At 42.7% G+C, this 24,737-nt stretch overlaps 1 protein-coding gene across 27 annotated transcripts in view; it reads right to left on the bottom strand.

The window, feature by feature from the left end:
* ADGRL3 (adhesion G protein-coupled receptor L3) overlaps positions 1-24,737 on the bottom strand; it is an 802,265-nt gene that overhangs the window by 23,336 nt on the left and 754,192 nt on the right. For 13 of the 27 annotated variants that reach the window (XM_054030130.1, XM_054030140.1, XM_054030135.1 and 10 more), the window contains one exon: positions 4,829-7,195. The exons of 2 other annotated variants lie outside the window; for them this stretch is intronic. In XM_054030130.1, the coding sequence (XP_053886105.1) occupies positions 6,393-7,195 (803 nt within the window). In that variant the 3' untranslated portion in view covers positions 4,829-6,392. Of the gene's footprint in view, positions 1-4,828; positions 7,196-8,796; positions 9,170-9,528; positions 9,581-13,264; positions 13,394-24,737 lie in introns of those variants that run through there. 12 more of the 27 variants (XM_054030141.1, XM_054030143.1, XM_054030142.1 and 9 more) reach the window with 4 other exon arrangements.

The following is a 24,737-nucleotide window of genomic DNA, read 5'->3' on the forward strand; positions in this document are numbered from 1 at the left end:
CCTAACTTCAATGACGTATCAGGAATGGTCAACAGTTTCCCCGATCACAGAGCTATTGGTAATTTTGTCTCTGCGGATCTCCACTTCAAAGACTCAAAACAACAATACAGAGGAAATAAAAATCAGTGCTTAACAAAACAAGATTATCTGATTTCAATGTTGTGCCCTGAGATGTTCAGAATTCTACACCATAAAGAAGACCCCCAGACTGCATTACACTTCTATGCTTATTAATATCTTATAACATTTCACCCCTGCAATAGTCACTAACCAAAATCAGCAGCAAGTGAGGTTAAATAGCTACAAATAAATATGAGCTTGCCTCCTTTTCCGTTATTTTTCATGGAGGAGGGACACTAGCAGTGATCGCAGTTCAAGCTTGGGTGCTCTTAGGGTCTCCATAGCCAGTTTTTAGAAGGGAAAGGTATCTTTTTATTCCTGTTTCTTGTGGAAGTCTGCAGGGTGTTCTGTTTTGCGTATGCTGTTCTGCGCAGGTGTGTGTGTGATGCAAGAAACCAGTGCGACTGCTACGTTAAGGATGCACTATTACAATTGCAAAGCTTGGCGGTGCAATTCAGTTTCCAGTAACATTACATAGCTGTGCTATTTTTAGATAAGCAGCTATACATTAAGTTAGTTCAGGCCAGATCCTGGCCCCCAGTTTAGGCAGCCGCCTGGGGTTTTGCCTGGTGGCATAGGCCCAGCATAGTAAATCCTACACCTCTGCCCCTTCCTGTCTGCAGTTTTGGGGTGCTCTGACAGGAAGAGGGGATGTAGCCATACTACGGCTGCGTACTACTGATCCCCAGCTGCAGAAGAGACATTTAGAAGCCAGTGCTGCCAGATGTTCTTTAGAGACAGCCCTTATGGGAGAGGAGGAGAATGGAAAGTAAAATATTTATAAAAGCTCTCGACAGCCTTCTTTTAGTTTTTTCTCTAGAGATCCAGATTTTCACGATTTCTCTAATGCAAATTATCTCGGCAGCAGCCTTGATGCCAAACAGGCCGGACAGAGACAATCTGCAGTCAGCCTATAGACAGAGGGGTTGAAATCTTAGTGAGTGCCAGCGAGCTGTCATGGCAATTACCTATAGCTTACTCTGCAACATGCCCACACAAAGAACTACATGGAAGTAATCGCTGTCTACACTCCGCTTCCCCATCAGAGAAGGTTGGTTGGAAGGGATGGGAAATGGGTGGAGTTGGTTCAGTTCTCTAGCATGCAGCCCAGCAGCAAATTACAAGGATCCCTGCGTCACAGCACCTCCCAGGGCTATTCCTGGAGAATGCAGCTTACCCACTGCCTGTTGCTCAGGGCTGTCTAAAATCACAAAGCAGACATCATATAATGCTTTTCATTCTTCCCCCAATCCCAGCAAAGTAAGCACTCCAGGTAAGGATTGTGAACAAGATTTTTCCAAAACAGGATGTCTGAAGTTAGGTGCCTAAGTAAGAGGCCTAGTTTTCAAAGGTGCAAAGCCGTCAGCAGCTCCACTGAATTCAGTCACTGTTCAAAATCAGGCCACTTATTCAGATACCTAAAAATGGATTTAGGAACCTAACTTCAGACCAAATTTTTCAAAAAAGTGGGAGCGTCCATCCATTTATCCATTTTTTGTTGACGCCTGACCCCCTCCTTTTGTTTTCTTTAAGTGTGATCAAGGTATTTTTAGGCTGGAAAGATGTATTTCTTTTTTCATTTCCCCATAAATCAAAAAGGCAGATGAATTTTTTCGGAGCCTTGGGAAACCAAATTCCTTCTAGTATAGGCAAAGCATACAAATTCAGCCCAAAAGCTTTCTGTTTTGGAAAGTTCTGAGCATGTTAAAATATAAACTAATGTATAGCCGAAACTACAGCATTCACTGCTGCTGACTGTTGTGTCTCTCTCACAGGCATGCCCGTGTGCACACACACACCTAAACACACACTTCAGTTATTTTTATCTGCTGTGCTTTCCAAATGTTTTTTGTATTCAAAATATTCTTATACTTGGAAAGTGCTAGCAGCTTTGACGTTCTCACTGCTACATGCAGAAATTTTCAGACTCCAAGGACTGAATTCATGAACTTCCGAGTTCAATTTTATGGACTGCAGATTATGCAGATGATATCAGCACACTGTAGCTCAGTTAAAATCGGTACTCATTGACACAGGATAATCCACGGTGCTGCGACTGTAGGTCAGCATACAGTAGCCTTCACCGTGTCAGTGTCCAAATGGTTGACACAACATGGGACCATGCCTTAAAGTAAAGGTCAAGAAATAAAACCAAGCAACAAAGGCTTAAAACTGGGCACGCTCAGTCCTGAGAAAAGAAGTCTGAGGGGGGACCTGATACAAGTCTTTAACTATATTAAGGGCTGTTATAAAAAGGATGGTGCTCAATTGTTCTCCATGTCCATTGACGGTAGGACTGGATGTAACGGGCTTAATCTGCAGCATGAGAGATTCAGGTTAGATATTAGGAAAAACTGTCTAACTCCCACGGAGTTAAGTTCTGGACAGACGTCCAAGGGAGGTTGTGGCATCCCCATCAATGGAGGTTTTTAAGAACAGTTTGGACAAACACTCACCAGGGATGGGCTTGGTTTACTTAGTCCTGCCTCAGTGCTGGGGGAATTAAGGTCCCCTTCCAGCCCTACGTTTCTGTGACTCTGTGAAAACTATGTTGGATTAATTTAATTAACATAAATAGAATTTGTATCCCCTCCGTATTGGGAGTCAACCTTTTCAATGTCTGTAAGACATCCATAAGAATGGATACTGTAATGCAAGGTTGGCATGGGATGAATATAGACAATTGTAAAATGAAGTGTTTCCTGTACCCAGAGAGTTGAGAAGTGAGGGAAGTTAGAGGAGAGAGCACAGATTGACAAATGGAGGGAAAATAAGAGAGATGAGGGGAAGGAAGACTGTTGAATAAAGGGAAGTGGAATGAATAAGGTAGGGAGACCATGACCTTGCCAACATCACAAGGATAAAATTTTCACTAGGATACATTGATAGAGCAATGTATCAACCATAAACGAGTTCTTGTTCTACATCAGACACACCAGTAAATGCCACCTTTATTAACCGCTGGCCTTTTATTATGACAACAATCACTGTGAAAGATCTTACCCTCTGCATGAATTTAATTCTGCCATGTCCTTCTACAAGCATTTTGGGAGTCTGCTGCTGTTGAAGGTTTTGTCCTTCTCAAAAATATATCTAATTCAAGCATAGTAGATCATCAACAATGTCCACTTGACTCGCTGGACTGAAGTTATGTCCATGGAGAATCTGAAATTGTCTTTACCTTTGCATGTGTAAATCTACAGCATGCCATTTGTCTCAATCACACTGACCCCATAATAATAAAAAGGGCAGCAAGTTTTAGGGCATCAGGCTGGCAACATCAAGACCAAGAGGGAAGACTGGGTTGTAGATGTTTCCCACAATGTTACAAAGACAATTGTTCCATTGAAGGAGAATGCTGCTTGTTACTGAGTGTAAAATCTAGCGTCTGCAGCCAGTTCTCTGGGGTTACCTCCTACACTCAAAAATGGGGTTCCCTTCAGCACATATTTCCAATCTGAATAAGTGGCTAGCAGAAGCCACCCAGATAACGAATAGTGTGTGGTGTTGTGTTGTTTGGGATTTCTCAGGGCCAGAGTCTAATACCCTTAAATACTCATGTTGATTACTACTTTATTTCAGGAGTAATGCCCCTGAAGTCAGTACAGCAGCTTGCAGAATAAAGTACTACCCAGGGTGAGTAAAGAATAACAGAATGTGGCCTATAGTCTAGAACTGTGTAGCCAACATATTTTGTTCATCAAACAGGGAAAGCATGCAATAATGGAGACATCACCTACCCACCCCAAGTCCTTCTTCTCTCACTGAAGTTAATTGGAGTTTTGCCACTGACTTGCATGGAAGCAGGCCCAGACCTCGACAGAGCAATGCACAACAGCTCTATGAGAATTAGCATCTGAGTCACTTTATAGTCAGTGCTGAGGGTGCCCTGAGGCACTTATTTTTGTTGTCAATCTTTCTGTTCCATTGTGTTGATTTTTCTAACTTACATATTTTGTCTTTGGGAAAGTTATATAATTGTGCTCTATTCAAAAAATAATTTCAAGGTGAGTTGGAGGAGAATTTGGTATGGCAATACACCGGCAAGCAACACAAATAAAGGAGACACCCCAGATTGGGAAAGTAATTTATATATGTCTTTCCTGTTAAATACTCGGAGGGACCATCAAGCTCCTGTTAGAAACCGGAGGTCTTTGTAAAGTGGCTGAAATTGACCATGGAATAGTTGGGAGGATCCAGTGTTTTTTTTTTTTTTTTTAGATAACTTGTTTCTCATTGGTCCACACCATTAAAATATAAAGACCACAAAGGGTGGCTAGGGAGACCTAATGTGGACTTGTTTTACTCTTTGCCACACTACCAACTGAGTGTAACATCAGAAGAACCAAAGTACCAAAAAGATATAATGGATATTGCAGTGCTTAAAAGGTACAACACATGAAATACTGTACTCAAATTATCTTCATGTCATAGGCTAGTTTAGACCGTAGAAACCCACTAGACCTATGCAGTAACCCGCTAAAAAGCAGGCTCACTTCATCTGTTCCCTACCCCAAGACAAAGTACACCTAGCTAGATTTTCTAGAACCTTCCAGTCAGCCATAGCTATATAATTTTTGTGCTTAAGTTATTCATCTAGGGCTCCTTGCCTTGGCTCTGCTCACCTGGGGCCTAAAGGAATCAAAACTCTTGTACCGAAGACAGGAAGGGAGAGAAAAATGAAGAGAAAGTTTAGTCGTACAGTACATCCAGTATCTTCTAAATCTTAATCAGTTGTTTATTGGTTGGCAAACAAGTTTCACTTTTACAACAAATATTAGTAATGAGGTCATTCAACTTTGAGACCATACAAAATGGATCATAAATTAAAAAAAAAATTATAATCTGTGCTGCTAATTTACCTCCGGAAAGCCTACATTACTTCAAATCCTGTCAAATAAATAAATTTCCTGTTAGGAAAATAATGAACAGAGGATTTTTTTAATCACTTCAAAATAGTTGGTTTTCAAATTCTTGTTATAAGACAGTCAAATTTCTTTTTTTTTTTTTTTAACCACTGCAGTACATGTGCCTAGATTGGGAACCAGACTGAGGCCTGAAGACTCTTAACTCCTACAGGGATATTGTTTTCACATGCAGAAGCCCAGCTATAACTATAAGAGATCTCTTGGCTTCTAGTACCGTGCCTACTGCCTGGGTGAGGGACGGCTTGCCAAATACGCTTCATATTATTATTATTATTACTGGTTGTGCACTGTAAACATAAAGTTTGCCCTGCTCTAATCTGCAAAATTTTCTGTTGGCAATACATCGACTGAAGAAAGAGAAAGCATGAGAAAAAGAAAATTCCATTGGTTGGAAAGAATTTGTGATCGTATTTCTAGAATACGAGCCTTAGAAAGTGACTTTTTTTTTGTTTTTGTTTTTTTTGTTTTTTTTGCCCAGTGAAATTTTTAAAGAAAACAATGGCAAAAAAGGATTTATGAAAAACCTTGCTCCTACTGGTAGACAAATTTGCAAGACCAGCACAACAGAAAAAGTTCTTTTTTTTTTCCACTACATTAACAGGGACGCAAGTTCTGGAGGAACAAAAAGCAGACTATATGTGCAATGCTAGTATCTGTACATTACATAGAAATTGTTCAATTTTTTTTCTGCCATTAGTTTTTTTATCATCAGTTAATACAGCAAAACATAAAATATGCGCGTCGCATATATAATTCTAGAATTCCCTTCCGTTTCATTAGATTTTGTTTTGTTTGCTCCCACAGCTAAGCGCGCTGCAGTTAAATCAAGTTGTGAGTGACCAAAAACCATTATGTGATACAGATTCATAATAAACAGTTTTGCTATTTGTTGTTGTTTTTTGTTCTTTGTGCAGCACTCCCACCGAGATGCGTCATCGCTACTAGTTTCAAATGCACGTTTTGGCCTTTTATTTTTGTTTTAAATCAGGTCCTCAGTAATAATAGCAACAGAGCATCAAGGATGTTTAAACAAACACAGCATAACTCGAGAAGGCCACGAAGTGTGCCATTATCTGTTGTATCTCTTTCATTAACATAATGAAGTCTGTCTGAGAGAGGGAGGGGAGGAAAGGGGTGGAATTTCATCAGTTATTATTCTCCCCGGGCTGGCCTAAAAATTCCAGTAAAAAAAAAAGTCTGACCGTTTGTTTGTTTTTTAGAACAGCACGAAGATTTAGGAGTACGCACAATATTACCACTGCTTGTATTAACTCAGAACAGTAAACCAGGTGTTAGGGAGGAGAGGGAGGGGATGTTGGTTGTTTTACATTTTTGCTTAATCTTCTATAGACTAGTGACCAAGTGAGCAGGTCCTTTGGAACTCCCTTCGGGGGAAGTCCCGTCTTTGCTCGGTGGGACTATAAAACCATCACTGCTGCCTCGCCCCAGTTGGTAGTAAGTGTGTAGCTGATGGACGTGGTTCCTGGAGCCTAGATTTGGCATGCTTTTGTAGTACACATCGTCGGCATCACCACTTTTGGCCGTGGGGGGGTCGGTCTGGGTGCTGGTGGTAACGCTTTCTGTGACGGGCATGCCAGCCAGCGCGGGCATGCTGGTATACAGAGAATCCCTGTTGGGCGACTGGTGGTCTTCTGTGTGCTCGTTGGTTAGCAAGGGGAAAAAGCTCTCGCTGTTGTCTTGCGGGATCCGTCTCCTGGTGTAGTGGTGCAGCTGGTGGTTCTCAGCGGAATAAACTCTCGGCGGCAGCAAGGGGGCGTCGGACTCTTCGTGGATGAGTTCCAGGCCCAGGCTCTCCTCGTGGTTGAAGGAGGTGGCGTCGTCGAGGACGATGGCGTCGTCCTCAGTCGCACTGCCAATGTTGTTGACGAGTTTGTTCACCAGGTTCCTGTTCTGTTCGCTGGAGCGCTCGTGGTTGTTCAGATAGGAAGGGATGTAGTTGGAGGTGAGTTCCTTCAGGATCTTTTTCTCTAGGGCAGTCTCGGTGTGGTTATTATACCCACGGTCAATGATTTGCACACAGTTGCTCAGGTACTCGCCACTGGCGATGCTGTAGCTGTTGCCGTGGTTACCATTCAGTGGTAGAGTATCCATGACACTTGTATCCCTGGCATTGTTCAGAAGCCCCTCTGAAAAACATCACACAAGAGAGGGTGACTTGGGCAAAACAGGACATTCGCGCAGGACTCGTACAAACATCACACTGTCTTAATCAATCAGTGCTGCACTGTGTTGCTACGTTAACACAGCAGCTGTGTAAAAATTGATATCAAACAAAATTAAAAAAATTAGATTGGGTTTGATAACAATAGTAGCATCATGGAAAAAACAAAAAAGCTTAATAATCTTTTACATGGGAACACGAGCTCTAGCTAATAAGATTAAGGTTTTTCCACTGAAAATGATATCTGGTATCAGGTATTGCACTTGATTTGTCAGTAGCTTAAGAGAAGGAACAGCCCCTCTCCAAATAGCTCCTGTTCATATCACACATAGCTGCTCCCAAATGCTATCTCAGCTTCTTTTATATGTTCCTTAAAACTAGGAAATCTATGGGGCAGATGTTCAGCTGGTATAAATTGTCCTAGCACCACTGATTTCAATGGAAAGATGACAAGTTACATAAGCGGCGGACCTGTATTTACAGCGTAGCTAGCCCATTCCCAAAACATGGTTTAGTAAACTGATTGCATACGTGAGATCTTGGGGGGAAAATTCTCACCTTCCTTACATTTAATGCGACTCCATTTGATGCAATGGAGTTGCATGAATAAAATTTATAGTTTTTGCTACATGGTGACTAGCTTGTGTATCTGTGTTTGATTTTTTAAAATTATACATCACATCCCTTCTGTTACAAGGGCATGACCAAAATTATTTGCATGATGCTGTGCTGTGAATTTTATATCGTAGTCATATGCTAGGGATTACAGTTCTGTGCGCGTTGTTATTGCCAAGCTCCGTACACTATAGTCTTTCAAAAGCTGCTTCCGAGTTTTACTTTTTCATTAGGTAGCTTTGTTCAATAGCAGGGACAGTGCAGCTGTAAGGATTATAGGCACTGTAGATGTGATGGGGTGCATTTTCATCAGGGCTGCTTGGGTATTTAGTCACATAATTCCCATTTGCATGAGTCAGCCAGTTATAAGCTTGCCTGCCATTTTGAAAATGTATCCCTGTAATGGTAGGACTTCGGACCTACAACAGGAAAAAATACATATATAACTGCAGAAACTAGGCCAGTGCCTTCTGGGAATGAGTTGGTTTTGTTGAAACTATTTAATGAACTATATAAATTTCCATAAGCCTACTAACATTGTAAATAAAAACCAAGGGCTTGAATCTTTACTCACTTACACCACTGTAGATAAAGCGTAACTGCTTTGAAGCCAGGGGAGTAAATCCAGTTTAAGTGAGAGGAGAATCAGGTCCTGGCATGTTAAGCTATCATGCTTATGACTATTGTGATCACTAGAATGAACACCCAGCATGAGACTGTATGAAACTTTCCATGTGTTTTTTCAGTTAGTGCATTCAGATGCTGCCAAAAAACACAGACAACACTGAACCAGCAGTGGTGGATTAGAGCAGCTCTGTGTTGACAACAAAGATTAATGGTCATTCACATCAGCAAGAAAAACTCTTAATACACTGCTAGTGTACCTTCTGAAAATATAGGATTCAGTCTATATCTGTGATGCAGTCCTTTCAGGATATCTATCTAAGACTGGAAAGTGCTAGCTACTGCAGACTTTGTTCTTTCTTTGAGTGAAATGTCCTGAATATGTCATCCCTATTTTGGATTTCTGGTGCATACGGTATATTGTTGTATCATGTATTTCCAAACAAACAAGGAAAGTTATGCATAAAATAAACTAGCCATCACAGACATAGAACAAAGCCATTTATTTTCATGTTAGAAGGTCTCCGTAAATGATCCACAACGTTTAAGGAAAATAAAAAGCAAATATTTTTAAAGGACTGTATGTAATGAGTGATTGTTACGACAGTGTCTGCTTGATGGTCATGGCTGAGAAACTTATGCATGAAGACACTGCTTGTTATTTCTGCTGCCAATGCATAGAATTGGAGGCTGGAAGATTCTGTAGGAAAATAAAGTGGATGGATTGCGTTTGAAATAGAGTAAGTTTCATAATGAAATATAACATATAAATTGATAAAAGGTTTATGACTTTGCAAATAAAAATGTTTAATTTAAAACAATGTAACACACACACACACACAGTTACACGAGACTTAGAACCTATGTTGGGTAAATGACACTAAAAAGAAAATAGACAACAAAAGCATCTAATCTGTATCAATATATATAATATAACTATATATATATATTAATCCATATGGTTTTTATTCTTTTGTTTTCAGAATTGTGAGAAATGAACTGTTTTTAATAACTACATCATCTATATGTGATGCAATAAAAGTGAACTAAAAAAATTACATTTGATATGCAATGTTTAGCTTTACTCCCATACTTGTCTCTCTGTAGGGCTCTAAACGACAGCATGAAGAAAAGGAAAGAAAAAACAACAAGTAAGCTTACAGCGACAGTAGGAGAAACATGAGTAAAAAGCAAATTGATGATATGCAGAAAAAAGAGTTAACAGAAATAATTTCCACTGCCCAGAATACATGAATCTGTTACATGGTTTGTTGCAGGTTAAAATACTGACATTTTAGACAAAAAAATGTTTTGAGCACAATAATAAACCTTACTTTTAAAAAAGAAACCTTTTTGAATTTTTTTCCATCTCAGTTTACATTTTTAGGGTGCAACACAAATCAAGAATAAACATCTGGAAATGTAAAGTTTAAACTGGCATTCCCCATTCAGAAAGACAGACACCTTTAATGCCATTAGAATGAATGTTGTTACTTACTGTTAGTTATAACCACCCCGGCAGTTGAAATTGAAACACATTTCCTTGCTAAACTATTGTGTCTTCCATCTTTTGCACCCACTGTTTTGCTACTGTGGGGTTTTGTTCATCCAGGGCGTGCTGGCATTTTAAAACCTTTTGCAATGAAGCATTTATTTATCTGTTTGCTTTTAAACCAAACATACCAAAGATGAGGATGAAGTTGTAACTTTCAATTTCCCATTTTGTATTAGTTTGTGGCACACCTCATTTATGTTATCTTATTTCCTTCTTCTATTAAAATGATCTTTCATGAAAGCTGTTATAAAACACCCACCATTTATCCAAGACTCAAACTGATTTCAGTCTATCCAGTGAAAACACCTCCTCTCTCAGGTCCAAATTGTGGCAACCTCTATGGTTCAGCAAACCCCTCAATTTCTCAACTACTACCTTATTCACTCCTTTATGGCCAAATCCATCCCATCAAAGGAATTGAGAGTGTCACCACTGACTTCTAAGGCCTGACCTGAAGGGTCTTTCCATTGGTTTCCATGGGCTTTGGCCCCTAATGGCAAACACCTGTTCTCAGACAAAACTGTGCTGCAGTACAGAGTGCTAGGTGGGCATGTGGTCTGCAAGTGCGCTATACACAGCTCCCCCTGAAGTCAAATACTTGTGAAAACAGATTCCCGCAAGCAGTGCTCAACTCTGCTTTTGCAAGGGAGAGCAGCTGCAGAGATTCCCTGCCCAGAAATAGCAGATCCAAAGGGCTTGACTTGATTAAGATTTAGTGTCATTTGGCTAGAATGTTTTAGCTAGCACATTATAAAAGTCTAGCGCAGAGAAGGTAGCTAACATACACTGGTACACAGAAATTGCTGCCCTGGTTTGGACCCCAGGTTCATTCAGCCCAGTGCCCTGTCTCTGACAACGGCCAATACCAGACGTTTCAGAGGGAGGTGCAAGAAACCACCGCCTTGTCTACATTAGAGTTTTAGGACACGTTAGCTAGGAGATGTTCTCTAGCATGGTGTAACCATTAAATCCTAGTCAAGACAAACCCAAATGCGGTGACAATTTGTAGTGCATGGGAAGCACACGAAGCCATGCTTAAGTTGCACCAAATGGATATTTATAAAATGTGTTATTGACTCAATAGATTATCACAATGGCTCCATTAGTTTGGCTGTTGGGTCAGTATGCATGAATCCCATGGGATTCATAAGGCCTTTTGTGGAATCTGTATTTACTAACTTGGGGCTGCAATATGGACTCCTCTAAAATTCATAGGGACATACATCAAACACTACGAAGAAATTCCTGCCCAGAGACAATCACTTAGTTTTGAAGGCAATATCTATTACACTTCTTACTTCCCATGATATATTTATGGTTATCAGTAAACTCGTAGTCTCCCAGAAATACCGACTTCAATTCTGCTCCCACTGAAGTCAATGGTAAATATCCAGTGGCTTAACTCGCATCAGGACTCACGGAGTTCTCTTTAATTTCTATTGACTGAACCCTGAACAGGTCTGCTTTTAGCATACTTATAACCTCTCTGGCCCCAGTTCTGCTCCCTTGTATTGAGTAGCGCCTTAAAATCAAAGGGACTATTTGTGGAATGAGGTTCTACTCAGTGCAAATAACAAAATTAGCAGGTGGGCCTTAAAATTAGATGACCTTTTTTTTTGAATGCACTTTCTAGCAGAAACTTTTTGTCATATTTCAGCCCTGAGCACATTTGTAGACCTGAGACACACAGCCAAGAAAACTGGGGATTACAATAAGCCAAATTCTGACTCGACATTTCCTGCTGCCATCCAGACAGTACCTCTATAACCCAGTTTAAAACTTCCCCTGGCTAGTTTTGAAAGCAGATGTAAAATGATGTTAATCTTAAAGCATAGCATCTTTTTAACAGTAACAACCTTAACACTTCTCCAGCAAGAAAATATAAATATTTACATACCAAAACTGTACAGATTATCAAAACTTGCTTCAACAGTTGTGATATAGCAAACTCTTAAAATTCAGAGCAATTCACGCTTAATGTTAGTTCCTTTAACAAGAATTAGTGCAATCTAATTTATTGTGAGAAGTTAGTACGGTTCAAGAAATTTATGAACAGAAAAAAGGTCAAATGCATATGCTTTCCCCTTTGCGGTTGGAATGAAAAGACCCTAATGATACAAGTCAATATATAATTTTACTATAAACAACGCTGCATATTACAACATATCTTTATTGCTTGCACTGTTGCTGTTATTTATTCACTTTCTTATGAGACCCCTTACTGCAAAGGGACACCTTAATTAGAAGAGGAGCAAATAAAGAGAGCTGACATTTTAGAAAGTATTTGTGTTTGAAAGCAGAGTTACTCTCCAATGATTCAGTTGTCTAGGGGGGAAAAATGGATAAAAGACTGAACTATCAAACTTAACAGATGCAACCTGATCAAGCGTCCAAATACCAGATTTATTCCCCATATCATTTGTAAATAGACGTATCTATAACAAAAAGCATTGTGATGCTCATTTACAAACATGGTCTACTCATGCAACCAGAGCAAATAAAGAAGACAAATATATAGGTCACAAGGGAATGATTTTTGCAGTAGAATCTTATAGACTAGGTCCAACTGACTCTTTGCTGCTATTTGATTCCAGTTTCTAGTTTCCTGAAGCTCTTATTTGGTCTCCTTAATGCACATGTAGTTTGCATGTATTTATATGACAATACATTTATTACCCCCACTCTAAAATCTGCTCTCTTTGGAATGGTCTAGATTTCTGGTTCCATATCCCCCTTAGAGCTCAAGGGTGGTTTTTTTTTTAATGCATAATTTCTGATAGATACATTGATGAGCTATTAACAATTTATTTTTCTATATGCTATTCCAAAAGCAATAGTAGCTTGGTATCAAAGGCCATTTTGACCTCACTTACCTTGAAAGGTGCTCCTCTTTCTAAAATGAATGATTTAACAAAGAAACGAACTGACAACAAAGCGATAAATGGATACAGCGGACAAAACACACACCGATGACTAAAACTAAAAGAATCAAAACCACCCCAGATATTTGAATGGATCTGATGAGTGGCTATCAAACTGAAGCTGGTCATTTGGTAGGGCTAGTGAGAAAAAACCTAAGGAAAATGGAAAAATGTACTGAGATGAGAGGAAAGATTATTTATACCCGGTTCCAAAAAAACAGAGGGGGGGGGACAAAGGGAAAAAAGAAAAAATGGGCCTATATAAGCCACATAAAATGGGACTCTCACTAGAAAAAATTAGAGAGAAACTCCTGCACACCTTGTGTGTTGTACATGCTGACAGAAGGGTTGTTATAGACCGCCGATTCCCCGAGCAATGTATTATAAGGGTTGTTAGTGCCATGAGGACGAAGCAGAGCATTGGTTATAAGATGATTAGCCATGGCTCCTGGAGCAGCCCGATAGAAAGACAGAGAAAAAAAAAAGGTCAATCAGGCAAATATGGTATAAAAAAAAAAAGGAAAAAAGAACATTCAGAATGACAACAGTTGAAATAGTCCTGATTACAAGCAGCCAGCTAATTAGACTTGAAAACTATATGCCACTAAAGCAGCACAGATGTTTCTGACAATGCACAAATCCAAGTCGATGCGAAAGAAAATGGATTGGAATGCTGATAACCCACATTTATGGTGGTTTCCCTAGTTGCTCAGAGTCTAAGCAAGGATACGACAAAAGGTGACAGTCTACACAATGCGGGGAGGGGATCGTCTCCAGAAAGTGCCATATGAACCAAACAATAACAATGACTCACATGAAAATACATTCAAATTTCACTGTTGACTAGGGTTTATTTACTGGTCACTCGGAACATATATAAAAAAGGAAGGATGGAAAATGTTGGCTTCCATAAGATTCTGGGCACTCATGAGAGCTCTTATTCCGGGAGCAGCTATTTATGTACAATAGAGCAGGTACAATTCTATCCATTGTGCTTTAAATCTACACAGTAACAGCTTACTGTGCAACAACAATGTACCCTTCAAGCGTAAGCACCATCACTCTTTCAAGAGTTCCTACAGACGGGACCAGGCAGCCCATAGAGATCTTCCTATTCCAGGGCTCTACGTTGCCTTTGCAAATACCATTTTTCACTCCCGTCCTCGTTGGCTGTCATTTTGGAAACTACAACCTAGTTGTAGAGGAAGCTGAGGGGCCACAACTCAGCCTGTTCTTTATGCTAGACTTCAGGAGACCGAGCTCCTGGATTTTTGCTCTTCGGCATGTGACCAGAGACACCTACCTTATGTCTAAGGGAAGGAAGTTGGTTCGTGTGGCAGTGACTTCCCTCCCCTGCCTTAGCCAATTCGCAGCAGGAATACACATCTATGAGAAGGGGCAGTTGAAAATCTGACATGGATCACAGCATCATTACCAAAGACCAACCCTCAGACTAGGAGCAGGGAGAAGGGACATTCCCTCGGTCACTGGCCGGAAGAGTCAAGCGCATACATATTCTTTACTTCCTGGCCTAACCTGGTCTATCACACTTCCCTGCCAGGTCAGCAGGCCCTGACGGGGCAAGAGGTGCTACAGCAGGCAAGAGGGGGCTTGCAGGACAGTGGAGAAGAGAAGTAGGGGTGAAGAAAACAGAATGACACCTCTGCTTCCACAACCTGCTGCGAAGGTGCAGCCCTGGGTATAGCTGGCACTTCAAAAGGCACCAGCCTACCCTCCCTGTTTCCACTGCAGCCCCCAAAACAGGCAGCCGCCTCCGCTCCTGAGGTGCTCAGCTCATCCGTGGGGCATGCCAAGGGACCCCCCAGTCACAACAACATGAAGGCCTGTGGTGAGGGCGGGAGGGCGTGGGGAGTTTGGAGGGCAGGGGAGAGTCACTGGGGGAGAGGAAGCAGAACATGACTTAGCAACAAAAGGGAAAATCTGACAGAACAGAAGGGGTTACAAAGAACATACGTGAGAGGGGGAGAGGGTGGCAGCCATTTTGGGGCACAGCTGACACAGTCCCGAGACAGGAGGGTCCATGTGTCACGTTGTGCTGTTGGTCCAGGAGGTGGCTCCATGTCATTATGTGCCGATAAATAAATATACATTATTTGTATATTTCACTCTGTTACAAAGAGCTGGAAACTGCCTACGGTTATCCACTGAAACTCCTGCTTCCAGTTTAACACAGGCCCTTCCAAAGGTCCCATCTGTACAGCACACGCTGCCCAAGCCCTGGAGGCCCAGCCCTGGGCTTGGTGCAGTGCAGAGCTCTGCCACCCCACGGGAGGAGGAATTCTGCCCTTCAGGAGGGGTAACATTACCTCCTTTGCTGGTTGGGGGGCAGGGATGCCCATGGCTCTGGCCTTGCCCCTTTGGGGGGTGTCTTGCCTGGAGTGGATTTACTGCTGATGGAAGGGGCTAGTGTGAGGAACCTGGAGACTCTCTATCTTAGAGCACTTCAAAGGCAGTGCAGGTCTTCCTGAGACCTCATCACAACCCCAGAAGGCATCACCCCACTAATAACAAGCACAACCAGGCTCTATGGGCTGGCCTCTCTGTTGAGATGTGATGCTGATTTTGTGATGCTGACGCTTGCCCACCGGGGACTGGACTGAACCCCACCCCCTCACGCATCTCACATAGGATACTCAGCAGTTGGTAACATCTGTGGGACTCTACCATGGAGGTGACAGGTTTCAGAGGGGTAGCCGTGTTAGTCTGTATCAACTCCTCGTTGTTTTTACCATGGAAGTGGACTTCCTGAAAAACCAAGCCTCAATGCAACACAAAGTGAACTACCAGCCTGTGTACGTTAGGGCCTATTCACAGCATTTCATTTAAATGGACAACTGGCCTCTGATGGGAAACTTGAAAAAAAATACATAGTTGATCAGACTCTGAAAATCTGACTCTTAATGAATAATATCTCTCCAATGCGAGAGGGACAGAAACTGACCTCACACAGACTGCGTATAAATATACTAAACAAGATTAATAGCAGCTTATTTTCTATCTTCCTCTTTCTTACTGAGGTCATTTCCATTAAAAATGATTTCATTTCACTGGGGGGACCAAATTCTGCTCTTGGTTACAGCAGTGCCAATCTGGAGTAACTAACTCTGCGGAAGTCAGAGGGTTTAATCTGGATTTATAACGTAACTGAGCACAGAATTTGGCCCTGCTTGTTTCCCCACCGTAAAAGAAGGCTGGGATCATGGACCCAAAAACGGGAGGGTCAAAGCAAACAGAACCTTGGTCTTTACAAGAAAATAAAACATAATGTTATTATTAAAGCATTTGGATCCAGCTCCTAACTTTGCCCTCAAGACCCTCCCTTCTGCTACTGGCCTCCTTTGTAAAGCGCTTTCAAGCCTGTGGAGGAAAAGTGCTATATAAGAGATGGGTATTATTATTAATCAATCTCAGAAGCACAATCTTCCCAGCTCCAGTGACTGCTGGGGGGTTCGGGGGCTCCAAATGACCAATAATTAAAGCTTTAATTCCAAAAATAATAATAAAAAAGACGAGCTCTCTTTTCAAAAGGGAGGGTCAGTAACAAAAAAAAAATCCAACCCCCTGACACTAGCCACACTTCTGAGTTCCCATCCTGCTTTCGTTGTGACACTTCAACATCACCATGGCAACCACCAGGGCTACTAGAAACGGGATTAGGATTTCAGATGAGGAATGAGCAGCGGGGGCAGGTGAACTCACAAACAACCCTCCTGTTTGCAGGAAAATGTCCTTGGTAATAAATAATGAGCAAAGCCAAATATAGAAAACATGTGATCCGAGCAGCAGGGTTTCTAAAAATATCAAAGGTTTCCATAAGACTCCAGTTCCTCTGTAACAAGTGGCTGGGAAGAAAAGGGAGCGAGAGACAAGCGTATTATTTCCCCAAAGAAACAGCGTACCAGACAAACTAGAGCACTTAGCAACAGAGCCTGTGGGAGCCGTTATGGCAACAGAGTGCGGACTTCGCTGATAGGGAAGTGTGGGGAGTGGGGTAACAGGTTGGAAGGGAAAGGTGCTTTGAAAGTTGCTAGCGAAGGTCGGGGTGTGTGAGTTTCAAAGTAGATGGAAGCAGGCTGTGTATGTGAACTGCCTGTTCTGATTCCACTCAGCGTGAGGAACCTTTCTTGCTATGTGCTGTCTGACTTCTCCCTGGCTGGCTGCCCAATATCCTCAGCCAGAAGCATCTGGTTCATAGTTTGTATTTATTTATTTATTCACTTATAGCTCTATTGTGTTCAATGGAGCAATGCCAATTTACACAAGCTGAGGGTATGCCCCCAATATCTTCTTCATGTAGCTAGAATTTAGTGATAGCCTTCCTTGCATAAAACCTCTCTGCTCGGTTTCTCATGGCACTTGCATATTGTGCATATTTGGCAAACAAATAATGTATTTGTTTAGTTACATGTGACTGGTTGTCAGCTTCTGTGAGTGGAAATTCCCGGGGTTCTGTAAGTTGAAGAGATGTTATCGATAGCACCTTAATTCTGCTTTCCAAAACATTGTTGCACTCTACATGGAAGCGTGTGGCCATGAAGTCGGAAAGAATCAAGGGTCATCCCAGACACACGTCTTGGGGTGTCTTTGTCTAACGAGAGGAGCCAACTAAAAACGGAGCCAGTAGCCAAAGGCTAGTAACCATAGCATACCAGGATCAGAAGTTGTAACTCTGAACAACACAACACAAAGAAACAGCAATACTCAGATTTCTATTTCAACAACGCAAAAGTTCTGATCTAGGATTTGGTTCAAGCCAATATATAGCTGAAGAGGAAGCTGTGCAATTCCGATCTAGATCCTGGTTGAGATTCTGAGCACCTTCAAAGTTCATAGATACTCAGTTACAGGTTATCTCCAATAAAGCGTTCATACACTGTGATTATAAACCGAGATTCACCTTGTGAAATGGCACTCTCTTACTCAACACCAGAGTTGGGTGAATAATTCGTAGCAAATAATTGTTTCAAGCATTTCACCTCTTTTTCTGTTCATGAATTGTCAGCAGACAGATCACAATTTTCTCAGATGTGTTATTCAGAATGACTTGCTGGATCTATTCAGTGACTTATTCTTGGTCTGTGAGAGAGTTTGATATTTTAAAGATGAGCTTTTTGGATTTGTCACGCAATCTCTTTCTGTTGCTGGACTGGATGAGTGTCACTTGTAAGGCCAGATTCCGATACCCTTACTCACAGTCGACCTTTGATTGGGGAGGTCCACTTCAGAGGCAAGTTTATTATTTAACGTGAGCAACTGTCATCTGCATCTGGTCGTTAGAATCAGGTTTCGTCAATGAAAAGTCAACATGATGAATCTGAAATCTGCATTTCACAAATATTCTGCTTACATTTGCTGTTTTGGCAAAAGTGCCTGTCAGGAAAGTCATCTGCTAGAATATGCACCCAAAGCAAATAAAAAGAGGTGCAAATACAGTCCAAATGAATTCTTCTATAATCCAAATAATTGTGTGCCCTCCCCCCCCTTTTTTATTTTATTTGTTTGCCATACTCACTCAGCTGTACTCAACATACCAACTCTGTGGGCATCTTTGAGTCATAGCTGCTTATTTTACTGACAAAGCCAACTTGGACTGTTGTTAGCAATGCAGAACCAACACAGCTACTAAAGCGGGAACCAAGTTCTAGTCTTCTCCATGCATGGCTTTTACTAAGCTAAATTCTGAACCAGAATCTTTATTATTGGTGGAGGTTTAAGAGGAATGATTTTTAGATCCCAGGCAGCCGGGCTCTCAGTTCGAAAAATCATCTTTTGAACTGTAAACTCAGCAAATCTGATACAGAAGCCGAGGGAGAACAAATGACAAACCCCATGATGCCAGTTTTTACAGTCACTCTTCTGACTATAACTGCCCATTAAAGGCTTTACATTGTTAATCACATCAGCCATGCCATCAGGGGCTCGTTCACCTGCACATCTACCAATGTGATATATGCCATCATGTGCCAGCAATGCCCCTCTGCCATGTACATTGGCCAAACCGGACAGTCTCTACGCAAAAGAATTAATGGACACAAATCTGACATCAGGATTCATAACATTCAAAAACCAGTAGGAGAACACTTTAACCTGTCTGGTCACTCAATGACAGACCTGCGGGTGGCAATTTTGCAACAGAAAAGCTTCAAAAACAGACTCCAATGAGAAACTACTGAGCTTGAATTGATATGCAAACTAGATACAATCAATTTAGGCTTGAATAGAGACTGGGAATGGCTGAGCCATTACAAACATTGAATCTATCTCCCCAGGTAAGTATTCTCTCACTTCTTATCAAACTGTCTGGACTGAGCTATCTTGATTATCACTTCAAAAGTTTTTTTATCTTACTTAATTGGTCTCTCAGAGTTGGTAAGACAACTCCCACCTTTTCATGCTCTCTGTATGTGTATATATATCTCCTCACTATATGTTCCATTCTATGCATCCAATGAAGTGGGCTGTAGCCCACGAAAGCTTATGCTCAAATAAATTTGTTAGTCTCTAAGGTGCCACAAGTACTCCTGTTCTTTTTGCGGATACAGACTAACACGGCTGCTACTCTGAAACCTGTCATTGTTAAGTTTATCTACTCTGTGTGTATATGAAAGTAGATACCATTATAGCTATAGTGTGCAACGTGAATTGTACCTTATTTCCCCCTTTGCTAGACAGAAATTCACGTCCTTGATGCAAGAGGATATTGAATGAAGAAATAATTTTGGGAGAGTTTAATAGAAAACTGCACATCCATGAACTATATGTATGCTTTTAAACATTCAATGAAAGCAAAGAATGAAAGGGAAGCTGACAGGTGGATGTCACTCAAGTCTAGACTATATCATTCAGGATCACAATTCAAATAACTTCTTGCTGACAGCTGGCTGACAAAGCAGTGCGGAAGGCCTTTAAATGAACTTGAAGCGTCTGTCTGGTCTACCCAGTGGGCACCAGAAAGGAAATGCATTCATGTGCTTCTTCAGACTTGGTGAAAAAGCATTACCTTTCAAAAGCAATTAACAAAGTTACTCGAGAGATGTGCCTTTCTCTAGGATCACATCCCTGTGCAATTAATAACATACTTACATACCCAGTTTGGTGGGAAATGGACCCAGTCTGTTAAGCCTGGCTTCAACCCTTCTCCATTCCAGTCTAAAATTGTCCAGGCCTTAGCCAGCATGCCCTTCAAAAAGAAGAAACCTCAACCCCCTTCCCACCCCAGCATGCTAAGTATTGTACAGGTAAGTAGCTACCCCCTGCAGCAGCTGGCACTGGCCAGTGTATCTTTTGATGATACATGACCACAGTATCTCTGAGCCTCACAGTCTTAAATGTATTTATCTGCACAACACCCCTGTGAGGTAGGAAGTACCACTGTACAACTGCGGAACTAAGACCCAGACTAAAGGCAAGATCCACAAAGGGGACTTAGGGTTACAGTTGCAACATCTAGCTGCCCAGTAAAATCCACAGCCCCTGCTTAGGCCCCCAGGTCTTCCATTGCAGGGCATGGGGAGAATTAGGCACCTAAGGCTGCGATTCACAGAAGCCAGCATGCTGAACAGGGAGCTGCCTAAACTAGTCAATAGGAAATGCTGAGGGGAGGCTTAGGCACCTAGCTCCAGGAGAAGGTTCAAAGGGACTTAGGCACCCGACTCTGGTCTTGATTCTCAGCCATGAACCCTCCACTGGAGTGAGGCCCCTAAGTCAAGTCAGCCTTTTCTCACAAAAAAACCCCCACAGCACAGAGAGGAGAAGGTGGCACTGCCTCCCCCGCCCCTATGCTCAATAGCCCAGAGGTTAGAGCTCTCGCTGAGATGTGAGAGACCTCACTCAAGTCTGATTCAGAGCTGGAACCCAGCCCTCCAACCTCGGTGCCCTGACCTCTGCGATCTGGAGGATTCTGGGGTGAGTCTCCATCTCTCCTGTTGAAGCTGTTCCACTTGACATGAAATACTTTAATCGTCGTTGGGCCAGAGAGAGAGAGAGAGAGAATAACTATATAGCCTGGTGCTTAGCACAATCTCCTGGATGACCTGGATTCAAGTTCCTGCTTCAAATCAGGCAACTCGGGGACTTTGCCAGCAGACAGCGAGGTACCTAGTGACTTCAGAGGCCTACAGCTGAGTGGGGAATTTGGGATCTAAATTTTGGATTCAGGTACCTGAAGTGGCAGTTAGGCACCTACATCCCTTTGTGGATCTAACCCCATGTGGCTTGCATGAGGACATGCAAAAGAATTGAGTCAGAGCAGGGAATACAGCCTGGTACCCTGACCACTGGACCATCTTTTCTTCTGCTGGGGTCAATGATATTGAACTAGACCAGACGTGGGCAAACTACGGCCCGCGGGCCACATCTATCCCGCGGGCCCGTCCTGCCTGGCCCTTGAGCTCCCAGCCGGGGAGGCTAGCCCCTGACCCCTCCCCCACGGCCTCAGCTGCTGTGCCGCCAGCACTGCGTGAGCCGCCGGGTGTAGTGTATTAAATTGCTCCCCGTAGGAATGTGCTACTTACCATGTACTACTCATGGTTGTCAGTCCTGATGCTTTGTAAGTAGCACAGTCCTATGGGGAACAATTTAATACACCACATCCCGGGTAGGGAAGGTTGTGCCTCCCCAAACAGCCTGGCCACCACCCCCTCCCACTTCCCACCCCCTGACTGCCCCCCTCAGAACCCCCGACCCATCCAACCCCCCCCCGCTCCTTGTCCCCTGACTGCCCCCTCCTGGGACCCCCCGCCCCTAACCCCACCCCCCAGGACACCACCCCCTATCCAACCCCGCTGCTCCCTGTCTCCTGACTGCCCTGACCCCTATCTACCCCTGATAGACCCCCCCGGGACTCCCACGCCTATCCAATCCCCCCTGCTCCCTGTCCCCTGACCGTCCCCCCCACCAGAACCTCTGCCCCATCCAACCGCCCCCTGCTCCCTCTCCCCTGACTACCCCCGGGATCCTATGCCCCTTATCCAACCCCCCTGCTCCCTGCCCGCCGCCCCCTTGCCATGCCACTCAGATCACCAGGACGGGCAGCCGTAAGCAGTACACCATAAGTAGCACATTCCTATGGGAAGCAAATTAATATACTACACCCCGCCCTCCATACAGTTTCAGAACCCCAATGTGCCCCTCAGGCCAAAAAGTTTGCCCACCCCTGACCTAGACCAACCACAGTCATGGGTCTCTCGTTGAAAGATTTCACTCACTAACGTTATTTGAGCATGACCTTGAGGTAGGAAATTCTCATTCGTTTTTGGAGACTGGTGAATGAGTTGAGAAACACAGGTTCACAATACAAATGCCTGATTTGAGAGGATTTCTTATTCCAACTCCCTAAGGCTAAACTCTAGAAGAGAATTCAACTTTCTAATTCTGCTGGTACTGAAATAGCTGGGCTATGCTGATTGAAGTGTGTGAATTCTAGCCAGTTTTTATTAATTCTGGTATAAATGTATTTATCTGCATTCTCTGCAAATTGTCTGAAATTAAACATTCTTTGTTTGCCTACACACAAAGCAGGAAAGAAAGCTTGTCTGAGCGAGACTTAATGCTCTGACTGGAGCTTTCCTTATCAGTGTTCAGTAATGTCCTTCACAGGCAGAATTTCCAAGTATGTAAATGATTCTCTTATTCAAGTTCTCATTCAATTTACTCAAACAGTTAATGAAATGATGAAGAGTCAAATGAGACACGTTCACTGGGTGAGGTGGGGGGCGGGACAGGTATTCCAGCATTTTGCTGGTACCCACAAACAAACGCTTTGACATTTAGATGTATCAGGCTCTGTTCTTCTAATAGCCAACAAGATTGAGCTAATAAACTTCAATAAACCTGCCTATTAAATTTCTCTCAAATAGGTTTGTTGTCACTTGCAGCATCTAATCTATTCATTGAGAAGCTATTAATACTGACTGCAGTGAAATAGAGTTTCAACAAATGAGGTTCTAAAGCTCTAGGCCATCTTTGTCTGAAATTAAACATTTCATGCTTTAATGCAGAAATAAGAGATATATATACACGCACGCACATATTTGCATCTGATATTTTAAGACCAGAGTCCTGTGCAGGATTGTAACTTTCAGTTCGTATTTCAATCATTTGGCCATTCGGGTTTAACTGGCAAATACTGGAGCTTCCACCATTGCAATCTGGACTTTCCTCTGATATTCAGCCTACATGTTTATTGTTTACATTTCCTTTTCCTTATACCCAGTGTCTGGGACTCCCTTTAACTGAAGCTCCGTGACTGGATCGGAAGACACACAGAAAGTCAGATTTTCAAAACTGCTCAGAACCCCAATCTGGAGTCAGACTTCCAAGGGCCCATCGGCCAGTCAGGCACCAAAGTGAGTGGCCAGCTTTTCAGAAGAGCTCAGGATGTTGAATGAGGAGCCCTTTGAAAATGTTGCAAAAATGGGTGCTGAGCCCTTGGAAATGGGCCCTGATAGCTTTTGAAAACCTGCCCCATAAACTCTCTATATGGCATGTGACATTATTCGCACGGTGCTCTCCAGCTTCTGACCCAGAATGCGCTGAATTCGGCCAAACTTGGGAAGGGTTCTGGTGGGATGGTCTTCTCTTTGCTTCTTCCACAGTTCTGGCTGGGACCCTGGAGGGCTAGGCGGGAGGGGGTGTGTGTTCCCAGGACACAGCCATACCATCACCATACCTCCTGAATGTGTACACCCTTCATATACTGGTACCATGTCCTTTCGTGTTATCTCAGATCCCTTCTAGTTGCATTTATTTCTTATTTATTTCTTAGGGACACAGCCCACCACTCCCCCCACAGGCTCTGAGTGCGGAACCGCGGGGTCGTTCTGCCATGCAGGGTGCCTTGCACCATCTGTGTGTCTCCAATCACAGCTGTGGGGGAGAAGGTCCCTGCTTTGGAGGCATGCTCGGAGCAGGTCAGATCCCACTGCATGGAGATGGGTTTTTGCCAGAGATTTCAAGACCAGAAGAGACCATTGTGAGCATCTTGTCTGACTCCCTGTATAACACAGGCCAGAGAACTGTCCCCAAAATAATTCCTAGAGCAGATCTCTTAGAAAAACATCCAATCTTGCTTTAAAAATGGTCAGTGATGGAGAATCCACCACACCCCTGGGTAAATTGTTCCAGTGGTTAATTACTCGCGCCGGTAAAAAGTTATGCCTTGTTTCCAATCTGTTCTTGTTCTCGACGACTCCCCTGGGTCTGCAGGAGTCACCATGGAGAAGCTCTGCTACTCTTCTAGGCTATGGGAAAAGATTCCATCCCCTTGACATCTGCAGCTCTCCCTAGTGCACAGCCAGATTACAGATCACAGTTCATTCCTCCTCCAAAGTCACTACCTTCAGACTGCTCTGCAATAATACAGCACTGGGTCTAATACTCCCCAAAGCCTGCTCTGCTTTCAGAAATTGCCTTGCCCTCCATTTTCTTCTTTAAATTTGATCCACCTAATGACCGACTTCCAATTATACGGCTGTCAATCCTAAAATCACAGCAGCCCCTAGGATCTCCCAAAGGTAGGATGCCACATCATTCATTGAAATCTCTGGAACAAATCTTGGCTAACATAGCTTCAGGCAGCAGAGAGGGCAAATAAACTAGAAGACAATCGGTACTGGGATTCATTTTGCACATCACTAGAAAAATGAGTAACTGTACATTCCCCAAGTCTTTACCCTCGATGCTAGAAATCATAATTTTTCTGGGATGAAAGTATGTTTGGTAAAAAGTGCAGAGGCAATCGTTAGTTCAAAGGGGATCTATGTTTTACAAAC

Source organism: Malaclemys terrapin, chromosome 5, assembly GCF_027887155.1.
Source record: "Malaclemys terrapin pileata isolate rMalTer1 chromosome 5, rMalTer1.hap1, whole genome shotgun sequence".
NCBI lineage: Eukaryota > Metazoa > Chordata > Testudines > Emydidae > Malaclemys > Malaclemys terrapin.